The sequence below is a fragment of the Puntigrus tetrazona genome, chromosome 2 (genome assembly GCF_018831695.1).
Source record: "Puntigrus tetrazona isolate hp1 chromosome 2, ASM1883169v1, whole genome shotgun sequence".
In the NCBI taxonomy this organism is placed as follows: Eukaryota; Metazoa; Chordata; class Actinopteri; order Cypriniformes; family Cyprinidae; genus Puntigrus; species Puntigrus tetrazona.
In genome coordinates, this window is record NC_056700.1 from 17,687,573 (window position 1) to 17,699,848 (window position 12,276).

A 12,276-nucleotide genomic window follows, 5' to 3' on the forward strand; every position below is an offset into this window, starting at 1 on the left:
TCACAACTGTCTTTTAAAAATTAATATAATGTGTTTTGCCACAGTAAACATTGCAATACATTGTGCTTATTTCATTTTGTATTAAAAAATGATGAGCGTATTAAGAGTTTTCTAAAAAGTTTTCAAATCGGTTTGAACGTAACCTTTATGCAACAACAACAACAACAAAAAAGTTTATTTGTTATAATAAAACTCAATAACTGTGTCAATTTAGTGGAAGTGACTCGTCATCGTCCCACTTGCGCGCCGCCGAACCGCCCTCCGTGTATTCACTGAACACAGATTAACCGGGCGGAGCTTCACAAAGTTTTTGACAGTCCGTTTCTCTGTAGCTGTACGCGTTGGAAGCTAAGGTAGGCAAAACAGCACGGTGGAATATCGTCACGAGTGTCAATGCTGTAGCTATGTTAATTAAATAAAACTATTACGTTTCGCTAAGAGACTTTTGTGTTTGGCTCGTCCGCGCAGTTGACGTTCCAGAACAGAAGCTTTCTCAGACTGAAAACATACACAGTAACGACGAACCGCCAGTTAAAGAGAATTCTGCATTGTTGTTTGAAAAAGAGAGAAGGCGGCAAGCAAACCAGAACGTTTAAAGAAGCGCCTGGAACACGAGGCGTTGGCGCGTATTATACTGCTTGCTGTTTGTCATTATGAATGGTGATGTCGATGTCTGGCGCGGCCGAGGCTTGTTTTACAGTGCACTCTTGTACAGTGCTAGCTGTCTAACGCTTCATAACATTTTGTTTACCGTGATACGTTGTGTCACACGTGGTTTTTCTTTATGTTAGAAATGGAGAAGTGCAAATGTCATGCCATAGGGAAACCCGAAGCAGGAAGCTCAGGTCTCCCCTAAACGAGGTAACGTGGGTTATGTGACGCAAGGATACAGTCCATATGAAAATAAAATATATTTTATTGCCATTTCCAGGATGTAATATGACACTGCTAAAGTAATTTTTTTTTTTTACCATTTAGGCACAAATAAAACAACAAAAAATAAAAATAAAGTTTAGAGTAAGCAGATTCAAGACACAACATTCAATTTAGTCAACCTAAATCCCTTAATGATGTCAGCTATTCACAAATAGTCCACGAAGTTCTTTCCTAAGCATATATAAACTTCTTTTAGTCTACCTTTTTTTTTATTGTTTGTTTTAAATCCAACTGGGGGGCAGGTCTAATAATACTGAATATCTAAAATTAGAGAGATTTGATTATGAATGTCTTGCATTTCAGGAAATAAATGTTTCCAGTACCTGTTTACTTATGACATGAAAAGGCAAGGTAAGTTAATTTGTACAATACATTTAATACAGTGTCTGAAAAACACATATTTTGCTATAAATGTAGTATGTGAACATGGAATAAGAATGTTAGATTTGAAAATCAGTTTAAACTAATAATAAGGAAAATAAGCGTAAATGGGACAGCAATTAGTATTTTTTTAAGTATGAAAGTAATGGACCACTGAAACATGTCTGGAGATGATTGTCCATTTCTTCAAAATCTGTAAAAGAAGTTGGTTGTGATAATTAATTTTACTCTCTGTGGGCCTGGTCTGACAAAATAACATCCATGGACCCGAATAGAAAAGTCCACCCCAGAGGATGACAAGTGAGGGAATGACAAAAATCAAAGCACAAGGAAACTCTTTTTATAGGTTTATTTGAAAATATATTACCATATCATTTATCATTGAATAAAAAAAAAAAAAAAAACTTTTTAGCAGCCACATATATAAGTTTGTTTTGCTGTGTGTTTTTTCCTCTGTTTGTGTTAGAGGAAAAAGCAAATGCAATGTCTAGGCATTCAGAAGTTGTTAAGCACTCATCTGCTGCCGGACAGTACATGTTTAAGGGTGTAGGAACAGAAAGCTTTCAAACTAAGGTAATTGGTTTGATGTCACTAGACTCTTGTGTAATCATGGATTTTCATTTGCAATGGTTAGTTGATTTTTTTTTGTCTAGGATGAGAATGGTGAACTCACAGGCAATAGTGACAGTCTGTTGGAGAACAGCAAGGTTAGTGTATGTAAAGTTAATTTATGTTTTGTCTTAATCCATTTGAGACTTTGATTTCTCAGAATGCGGTTCTAAGTCTGTATTCATTTTTCTTTACAGTAAATAACGTTTTTTTATAGAATGTAATCTGACTGCATGGAAGAATCTGATTTGTAGAAACTATAGAGTAAATATAGCAGTGGCATGTTTTCCCAGAACAAGCTAGCTGAGAGTGAGCTGTCGGCTCTTAATAATCAACCATTGGACAACGATAACCCAAAAGTCTGTTTAATTACATTATCTAATCATAAGCTTGACTATGATCATAAATGGTGTATATTTATATAATGGAAATGTTTATAGAATACACATTTTCTTCATTTATCAGAGTCTCTGGTGGAGCTTTTGCCGATATTTTATTCACGACAGATAACTGAAGCTATTTTGTATAGTCATAATCAATTATTAGTGTTGAAATGACCTGAACATGAGTCGACAGCACTAAGGTATCAGATTGTTGCTAACATCCATTTTCATCCCTTGTTTCTTACATACATGCTTTGCAGATAAAATGACTTGACACAGTTGTTTAGGGCATTACATCACACAGTTAAGTGTCAGGCTATGAAACTGTGCCATCTTTTACCACTAGGGGGAGGCAAGAGACTTCCTCAGTGAAAATTAGCCAAAGCCTCAGAAGAGGAACCTCCTGCTCAAATGAGATGTCTTTAGAGTGGCACAGCTAATGCTTTTGAGCTCATAATGCAAACTTATCAGAGATGTCTTTCTGTTTGACTCAGGATGGCTTCACTGCCACCGCTGACAGTCTATATAGCCTACACAGCAATAAGGTTTGTTGTGATTAGAGTACACCTAACATCACATGACATTACATCTTGAATATCCAGTGTGAATCACATAGTTTGTAATGACACAGTAGGTTTGGATTTCAAAATAAGTATTTAGTGCTCTAAGGACTGCATCGGCTCAGATGATCCACCCTGTGTCCTCAAGAACATACATTATAAAATATATTGCTCTAATTGTGGTAAAGTATTTTCTACAATTCATACTTTGATGTAGCACATTACACAGAATAATGCAACCTGCAATTTTGAAACTTTGGTTTAGTTTACAAATGTTTCTTAACAGGAAGAGCTATCGTTACAACACAGAGAACTCTCAGCTGGCAATCACAACCAAACACAAAACAGCAACACCATGGTGTGATGAAATTGCAGCCTTGCATGCAATCATTTATTTTTAAATTAACGTCTGAAACAATGACATTTTGCAATACTTCTAATTTATATATATATATATCTTGTAGCTTTGCATAATGTGCTGGTCTTCTGTTTTTTTACAGGAAGAACCAGCATTGAAAAATGAAGATGTTTTAGGCAGTGACAAGTTTGTAAGTCACAATGTCAGTAGGTTCAGTAACACCAATCACATTTGCCATATATAATGAATTGAAAAAGGCACACAAAATGTCATTCTAACTCTAAGATTAATTTCATTAGGAGGGAAATTCCCTTTTTAATTTTCTCAAAACATTTCCTAGAGGAGCTGAGGATACTTCTGAAGAGGTATATTTGACATATGACTGTTTATTTATTTGTGGGATTTTGTATGTTTTTTGTATTGCTACTCCTTCCTTTTGATTATGCACAGTAGTAACAAGCTTTCTTGTTGTAGGACAGCCCACCGTTACACATTAAACTGCTGGCCTGTAATGACAAATTATTATACCTCTCCAACAACAACTTAAAGGTCACAACCCTTTATTTATGTTATAAACAGTATGATATATGTATATTATTTATATTGTTTAGCCACTTGCTGTTCACAGTCACTGTCTTTTTTGTGCAGGATAGCTCAGAAAAGCTGAGTAGCACTTTTCACAGTTCCCCAAAACCAGCTTTACGTTTTCCTGCTGAAACAGTAAAGCATCTTCCTCTACTCATCACTGTATTAATTTTATAAAAAAAATTTAATCAAATTAAAATGACAGTTTATCATTTATGTAGGACCCGCTAAGTGAGCACAGTGAATTTACGGACTGGGATGATAACTTCTTGGACTCTGGCATTAAAAAGGTATCTTTCCAAATTGTTAAAGATTTTAAGTTGCCTGCAACTTAAGTTGATTATGTTATGAACCAAATGTTGAACTGTTTTCTCTATTTGATAGAAATCTGTACCCAGAAAATGCAGTGATGAGAAACTCTCTAAAAGTAATAACAAAGTAAGCCTCTCTCTCACTTTCTATATAGGAGCACTTGTTTTCTCTAACTCATGCGCTGTTCACAATTTTTTCAGGTTGTGTCATTTAGAGTGAGGAGAAGTCTACCTAGAATGTCCACATTTTCATCCACTACACAGGTAGTGTTAACACTTTTGTAAAATATATGTTGATATTTTACATTAAAACAACTTTCTCTAAATATAATCTATATAGGATTCAGATCAACAAGATATGATTGAGGAGCCAGTGGAAATGCAGCAACTGGGGACAAATGAGGCAAGTTAATTGTTGCAATGAGTATGTGATTGAGTGTACATTTTGGAGTCTGCAGTCTTTTACTTATTTGACATATTATTATGCCATTACATCATATGTAACCTTCTTATTCTCTGAATGTTACAGGACTGTACTTTTGAAATTCTGCCACTGGAAATGGCTGCCTACCCAACAAATTCAAATTCTTTAGAGACAGATGAGGTGTATTATTATTGTTCTTTCATTATTATGTCATCATGTTAATTATGATATTTCATTTAACCTTTTATTTCTCTCTTGTTCTTTTTTCACAGGATGATGACTTGATGGCGTGGTGGAAAACTGTTGAGGGTGAGTTGAGTCAAATTACCTATTATGCACATGCAAAACTACAAGTTTTCAAAAATGACTAGTCTCCTAGAAGATCTGTCTTTAGGAAATCCTTGTATAATTAGAATTAAGAAATATGTTAAAAATATAGAGTAATTATTAAAGTCAACTAAAATTAATCAGTTGGACGATTGGTCGATCTATTTCCCTCATTCCTGTTACTATATCTAGTTTAAATCACTGTAACGTCATATGACTTTCTGACTTCTGACAGGTTGGAGTGAATGGAATGAAACCGCTCATTTTCAGGAGGATGACGAGGAGCTGTGAGTAAATGTGGATTGTGTTTAAAAATCTTTGTCTAATAACCTCCACTGATGTTTTTTTTAATGTTTTGTCAGGGCTGTCGAGGCTGCTGCAGACCGCGTGTTCATGGCCGCTCGTCTCTTTGTCAGTCTGTTCAACCAGCGCGGAGCATCTCTGCAGTGTCGCCTTTTAGAGTTGCTCGCTCTGGCAGACACTGCTGACAGCTTTCATAAGAAGACCGTGAGTGCAGCTGTTGGAGGGGGCGTAGCTAGTGTGGCAGGAGGCATAGCCACCATTACCGGCCTCATCCTCGCACCCTTCACCTTTGGCACGTCCACTATCGTCACTGCGGTGGGCATCAGTGTGGCAACAGCTGGAAGCATCACCTCAGCCACAGCTAACATTACCGATGCGGTTCAATCCAAAATGGATCGCAAGAAGGTGGAGAAGATGATCCAAGGCTACCAGAATGAGATCAGTGACATCAAAGATTGTCTAGAGTTTATGCAGGTTTGTTAAGCATCCAACTGTTTGTCAACTGCCTGTGTCTCTGTATCTTGATCTATCTTTTGTGTACGCAGGAAGGAATGAACACCCTGCAGGAATGGAATTTTAAAGAGTACTCTGAGAGCGTGGTCAACACGAGTCTTAGCCGTAACTTAAAGCATGTTATGAAAGAAGGTGGACGAGCAGGTAAAGCCCTTATGATAAACACAGATAGGCTTATCAGCACTGTGAAAGTTCTAGGTGTTGCTGGGGGTGCTGCCAAAGCCGCCAAGGCCGTCAGTATCACCACGGGGGTCATGTCCACTCTTTTCCTTGCCCTGGATGTCTTCTTTCTGGCCAAAGACTCCAATGAACTACGCAAAGGTGCCAAGACCAAATTTGCCTCCAAGCTCAGAGAAGTCTGCAAAGAGCTTCAACATGGCCTACTGGAACTAAACAAAGTGAAGACTCAGCTTCAAAAAACTATGGATGGAATTGAAGTAGAGGAATATGAGGAAGAGGAGGAGGATGAAGACCATTGTGAGTCAGATCCTGTTAAACTGGCTCTGCTTGAGCAAGAAATCGATCAGCTGGAGGAGGAACTTGACCAGAAAACAATGCAGCAGCAAATGAACCGAAGCAAGGGAGGGGATGCTGAGAAGGAGATTCAAAAAAGGAATAAAATAAGGAGTCAAAAAGACGAGTGAATGATATAGGGTCTTATCAGTGCGCTGACATATGGAAATAACAAAAGCAATACATTTAAAGATTTGAAAGGAAAAATGGTAGGTGGGAATAAATAAGAATAGGTATAAAGCAGTTGACTTGAAAGCACCTGGAAGGATTTAGAATATAGAAAACAAGAAGACTGTACACAGATGTTAAGGGGCTGAAACAGATTATAAGAGGAATCGATCATTTCTGGATTAAACAGACAGAAAGAAAAGAAGCTTATAAATACTTGTGTGTTATTCAGGAAAATCTAAATGACAGATGATACAGTAAGAAGTAAGGGAAAAACAATTTGATTTTAATTTCTTTATAAATACCAGTGGATTAAAAGCCGTTCAAAATTCATGCTGAGGTTAAGGCAATAGGTTTCATCTTTTAATTCTATATAAATCAAACTCTGCATCGGAAACATTTTGCCACTCAACATGCATCTTTTATTTCCTATATGCTACACATTCCGCTCATGTAGATTAATTAATTAAATATGATATCCACCACCATGTATGCAGACAAAAAAATCCAAATGATTTTTTAGGGTTGTGGGTTTGTGGGTTTATAACAAACCACTAAACTTTGATATTTAATGCGTATCAAAGTTCTCTCCGGTAAACAATGTAAATAAATTAATTCAATGGAATGTTAATGAAAAAGCAGACCACTGTGAATAAGTCAAGGGCTTTAGCATAAGGATTGAGTTTGGCTTTACATTAATAAAATTGTTCTTGTGGAGAAAAAAACCCCAAGGAATCCACCTTAAACCAGTACTGACATAGTGCAATAATTATCAGTTGTGGGTTAAAAAGGCATTCAGTAGATTTAGATTTATTTTCTTGAGTGCTGGAACTTTAAATGAGCAATTGTTTCTGACCTAATGGGTAGTTTTGGGGTATGTGCTGATGACACATGTTTTTATTATAACCAATATTTTTCCTCTGTGACCACGCAAAAACAGCAAATATATATGAGCTTTATGTATCCAAGATGTAGTTTTGTTATTGATTTTTATTAACATTATTTATTTTTTTCTATAAAAAAAGCATTTTCTGTTTGTTAGTCCATTATTAGGTAGATTATGATTTAACATTTATTTTTCTATGGATTTATGCAATGCATAAAATTGTTTTTGTATTTTTTTTGTAATAAATAGCCTACATTATATGCCTGCATTCATTTTGCTTATACACATTATTTTAGATAGCAAGTTTAAATAAATACTAGTACAACCTACAAGCAATATGCATTTCCAGTATCCATTAAATAGGTTTGATGGAAAGAAGCAAGCTAATGTTATATAATGCTCTTTACTTTATATAACCATGGACTCACTGCCCCTAGGACATACAATTCAGTTCGGGACATACAGTTCTCCTTTTTGAAGCATATATTTTAGACTGAGTCACACGGAGAAAAAAGAAACAAGTGTGGGTTATAGTACTCAAGCACACACTAAGGAAAAAAAATACAGGGCAATACAGGACACGATAACTACCCAACAATACAATGTGTCATACTTAATATAAAACATACAGGATCATAACATATGTATTCAATTATTGCATTGCCAGGGTCCAATCAAACACAGATGGCATTTTCATCACACCTGTCTCTTTAAAGACATGATTTGTCCCATTAACTGTGAGATAATCATGAGTGTCTATAGACTGCTCTCATTATTATGAACTATTCTGAGATATCTGTAGAGACTGCTTTAATTATAGGGGAAGGAGAAAGAGAAAGACACTTAAAATAGATCAAATGGTACACTTTCCTTGATAATCATCTTCATTTGACTCACCAAAAATTCAAGGGTCTTGCTGCATGCCTGTAACTGGCAATAAAGCAAAAATGAAAGGCATTATGCTAATTTCAGTGAGAGTGATGAGACTTGAAAAGGTTATCGACCTTGTGCTAAATTCAACCACCCTGTAAAATACAGCAAATTAAGCAAAAATTTTACACTTACAATTGCCTGTTTCACATATATTTCAAGGCGATTTGCATGATATATTTGGGATAAATAAAAAAAACATGCTACTCAGTTACATTGCCTTGATTAAATGCTTTTCCAAAATGCTGAAATATGCAAGATATTGCTATTGCAAATTTTTCTGTTTATGTTCGGTTACAATATGTTTTCTGTTATCAAATAATTGTTGGTCTGCTATTGATATAAAAAAATCAGTAACACCTTTACAATTATGCAGTAACTAACAATAACAGTTCCTTTGTTACTATATTTATTCATCTTTGTTAATGCTTTAAATAATGTATTAACATTAACTGAGATTGAGAAATGCATTAGCATCAATTGCTTTTTAATGTTAATGTACTTAACTAATGCTAAACAGATAATGGTGATACAGAGATTAATTTTTTTCAAACGATCGTCGTTTTGAAAGAAAAAAAAGAATACACTCTAAGAATACACTTACACCTAATCTACGTCATATCTATGCTAATTCACACCAGTATGTTTTACGGTGGTCATTACTGCCCTTTGAATTCTTACATTTATATCAATTACAATTTGCATCAATGATATACTATATATATAATGACAGATGTGTGTCGCACATGTCAATAACACATTCCTACCTATATTTTTCTAAAGGAGAAATGAGAAAGGATGGAGACAAACCTAGACAAATACAACAAGAAGAAAATCTGCAATGTCTTTTAAAGTGAAGATCCCTCTCTATTCTTATGTCCTAAACTCTAATCAACCAAGCATGTTGATGCCACGGGGCTATCATTTGTTTTCCAAACCCATAATTTTCCACCCACACTTGACTTTACCCTTTTCTCTGTCTCTTCCGTATTAAATCGCTTTCCATTTTGAATATTGCGGAAGGTGTTTTTGTCCTCTGCACTGATCCTTTCCTTCATTCTACTTCTTTTTCTTCTGGAAGCGTCTGAACTGACTCTGTATTGCCAAAGCCGCCTTTTCCGTCTCTGGCGCATCCAGATCAATGTCAATCTCTTCTTCGGGTTCTTGCGTAGGGTTCTTCCCCGCTTTGTCCGCCGGTTTCTCCTGGGGGGCTAAGGGGCACATGACATAGAAACACTGCCAATGTCGATGACATAGTAAAAGGATTTCTTAACATTTCTGAAGCCAGTGTGTCCTAATTCAGGTTAAATCCTGTTACATAAATTGTTTATACATCTTCATGGCACAGAACTGTGAAATACGCAACCATTCTAAAGTCTGCTGGCAGAACATATTCTCAAAGTTAAAACTGAAGCGTCCATTTGTTTCAATGTTAAAATATTCTCTTCGACCTTACAATAAAATCTATGTATTTTTAAGGGCCAAAAACTAAATGAGTCAATGGGTTTTTTTGAATGTCTGTGGTTAAAACAAGCTTAAGATATTTTCACCTTTTCCCTGCAACTTAAAATATATGAGTAATAAATTAGATCAAAATCAGCTGAATCATTCTTCAGAATATCTTCTTATTAAATGAAATATCTCTTTAAGTTATTACAAGCTCATTTAATTAGCTGATGCTGTTTGCAAAATCAGGGCTTTGGTGAGATGAAAGGGTAAGTCAGCTGAATATACCCTGGTCTTATGGGAATAACCAACCTCCACTAGATATGCAATAAAGAACGGTCTCCTGAGTCAATGCATGCTCTCAGTTCTCGTGGGTATGCATGTGCGCTTCTTTTTTAAGAGGATGAGAGAGAGAGAACCGAACTGATCTTTTATGATAAAAATAGTAAAAACGGATAACAATCAGACCGAACCGGTAGACATCTGTTTTGTGGTAGGCTACACTTACATTTGTACAAATATAAACCCGGCATTACGTAACCATACGGTTCAGGTGGAGGGCAAAACATGGGGGAGTTTTCAAGAAGTCAATCCTGAAAAAATCAAACATGGTGTAATGACACACGGAAACGCACCTTTCTGATCTGTGGCGGGCCCCTGAGTGCTGTTGGGTGTATCAGATGAACTGTTCTGCAGAAAAGAGACGGTAAATGTAAGGTTTTTTTGTACATGTAGTATAAACAAAACAACATTTGTACATTTTTTATGTGGTCTGCCATTAAATTAAAAGCTGATATGGGCTTTATGAGTCGTGTGTTAGGACAGTGAGTGATAAAGACCCCTTAATCCCCATCGCTTTAATCCTCCTTTTTTCAATTCTGTGTGCAATCTGGAACAGTGGCACTCAGCCCTGGATCGCCATAACATGCAAGCTTAGTGTGTGTGTGTGTATTTTATATTATTTTTGAAATGAATTTACCCTTGCTGACATTTTTGTTTGTGGCCCACGTGTATGCGTTTCATATGGGTTAAATTAAAAGTGTGCATTCGTATTTTTGTTGAAGATCCGTCACCATCCTTATGTTGCCTTTTCAATGCGCACAGCATGAGTAAACTACTTGAGGCCAAAATACATTCAGTATATCTGTGACCTTGCTTCTTCAATTACCAGAACAAATTAGCCTTGAGATGATGCCCTAGATTTGAGTTATTCATACAGGCACATTGGCATCTAAAATGTGTCGATTTAAATAATGTATTTCTTGAGTCGCTTTAGTGTGTACTTTCAGCAACGGATTGTTTGTTAACATGAGAAAAATCTGTAATATTTGCTTTTAGCAGTTAATATACTGCAAATACTCCTTGCATGTTATCTGCAAAGCATGCAAAATGTCATGAAGAGAGAATGAACTAGAACATTCCCTAAACACACACACACACACACACACACATATACACATATTATCCACTCTTTTGCTGCAAGGGACTCTTTCAAATGCAAATCTCTGCAGCCCTTCCTCTATAATCCCCCCTTTTTTTTCAGTTTTTTTTTGGAACGAAAGAACCTCTTCACCTTACCCTAACTCTGAACTTGGCTCGTCTTCCTCTAGGTTTTTAAAGCATACATCCACCACACTTTCTGAGCTGTCAGATAAAATCCCTTTGAGCATAAAAACATGACAACATTTGTCTCAAGAGATTTTGTTTTCTTGGTGTATGCCGTTCTGGTGTATATTTTCTGTCTCATAATTTGCCAAAAGTAGGTTATATGAGTATTATTACGGATGTCAGACTTTTCACACTTCGAGCTTTGACACCTAAAAGACATGATGATGAGGGGGAAAAGATCCCATCCAGCCAGCTGGCTCCCAGTGTGTTGGCTATTACTTTTTCTCTGCTACATTACCTCAGCCAGTGCTTTATTTTCACTCTCACACACACCAGTGATACACACAAGCCTCACGGCACAATCTCCATCTGCTAATTAGCCAAGCTCATATCAGCAAGGTCAAGCTCCCCTGAGCCACTTATTAATTGCCAATTAATGGGACTCACAAAAGAACGTAAATCACCACACTTTCATTTTAAACCAGGGAAATCTTAGGATTTATATTTTCTTATTGAGTAAAAAATTATAAAGAGTAGATGGCTTAGTTGTAAACCCTCCTCTAAATTATTTTTAGTGAGGACGAAAAACACAACTTTTATATTTCTCATCTTTACGGAGGAGAAATTAGAGGTGGCTTAACAAGCAATTGCTAAGCAATCTGATCTTTATGAAGCTCAAAAGATTTACATTTTTAATTTTTTTGCCTCAACAATTACATATATATACATGTTTATACTTTTGTAATACATTTCGAATTAACTTTTAAATTAATCTGCTTTATCAGATTCAAATAACAATTGAGCACTCACCTCACTCATAGTTCTGAGAGAAGTCGAATGTCGTTTTGGGTTCGCGGGATAATTTGTAGCGTGACTTTGAAACACTAAATAAATTCAATCGAAATTTCCTTTTTTTTTGTCCGAGTGCTTTAAAATTATGTCAGAACAAATGAACCGAGAATATTATGCAGAGAACTGAATCTCCATCTCTCATCCCACAAAACACGCCCCTCTCTCTCTCTCTCTCTCTCTCTC

At 36.1% G+C, this 12,276-nt stretch overlaps 2 protein-coding genes across 19 annotated transcripts; one reads left to right on the forward strand and one right to left on the reverse strand.

The window, feature by feature from the left end:
- Positions 1 to 268: 268 nt before the first annotated feature.
- si:rp71-1g18.13 (uncharacterized protein LOC560271 homolog) lies at positions 269 to 7,339 on the forward strand. 18 transcript variants are annotated; one of them, XM_043258342.1, is made up of 20 exons: positions 269 to 353; positions 792 to 861; positions 1,240 to 1,663; positions 1,784 to 1,890; positions 1,971 to 2,030; positions 2,804 to 2,854; positions 3,156 to 3,227; positions 3,370 to 3,429; positions 3,527 to 3,592; positions 3,702 to 3,776; positions 3,876 to 3,947; positions 4,034 to 4,102; positions 4,197 to 4,250; positions 4,325 to 4,387; positions 4,464 to 4,526; positions 4,653 to 4,727; positions 4,820 to 4,856; positions 5,110 to 5,161; positions 5,237 to 5,651; positions 5,723 to 7,339. In XM_043258342.1, the coding sequence occupies exons 4-20, from the start codon at positions 1,801 to 1,803 to the stop codon at positions 6,332 to 6,334; spliced, it is 1,986 nt and encodes a 661-aa protein (XP_043114277.1). In that variant the 5' UTR covers positions 269 to 353; positions 792 to 861; positions 1,240 to 1,663; positions 1,784 to 1,800; the 3' UTR covers positions 6,335 to 7,339. The 18 variants fall into 18 exon arrangements, with proteins under 18 accessions (XP_043114277.1, XP_043114250.1, XP_043114267.1 ...); XM_043258315.1 differs by having other exon boundaries at positions 1,240 to 1,287; XM_043258332.1 differs by having other exon boundaries at positions 1,240 to 1,287; positions 3,370 to 3,417.
- On the reverse strand, positions 6,637 to 12,263 carry pcp4l1 (Purkinje cell protein 4 like 1). The gene is made up of 3 exons (XM_043258481.1): positions 12,052 to 12,263; positions 10,269 to 10,323; positions 6,637 to 9,398 (listed from the first exon to the last, which is right to left on the reverse strand). The coding sequence occupies exons 1-3, from the start codon at positions 12,058 to 12,060 to the stop codon at positions 9,247 to 9,249; spliced, it is 216 nt and encodes a 71-aa protein (XP_043114416.1). The 5' UTR covers positions 12,061 to 12,263; the 3' UTR covers positions 6,637 to 9,246.
- Between the last annotated feature and the right edge of the window lie 13 nt (positions 12,264 to 12,276).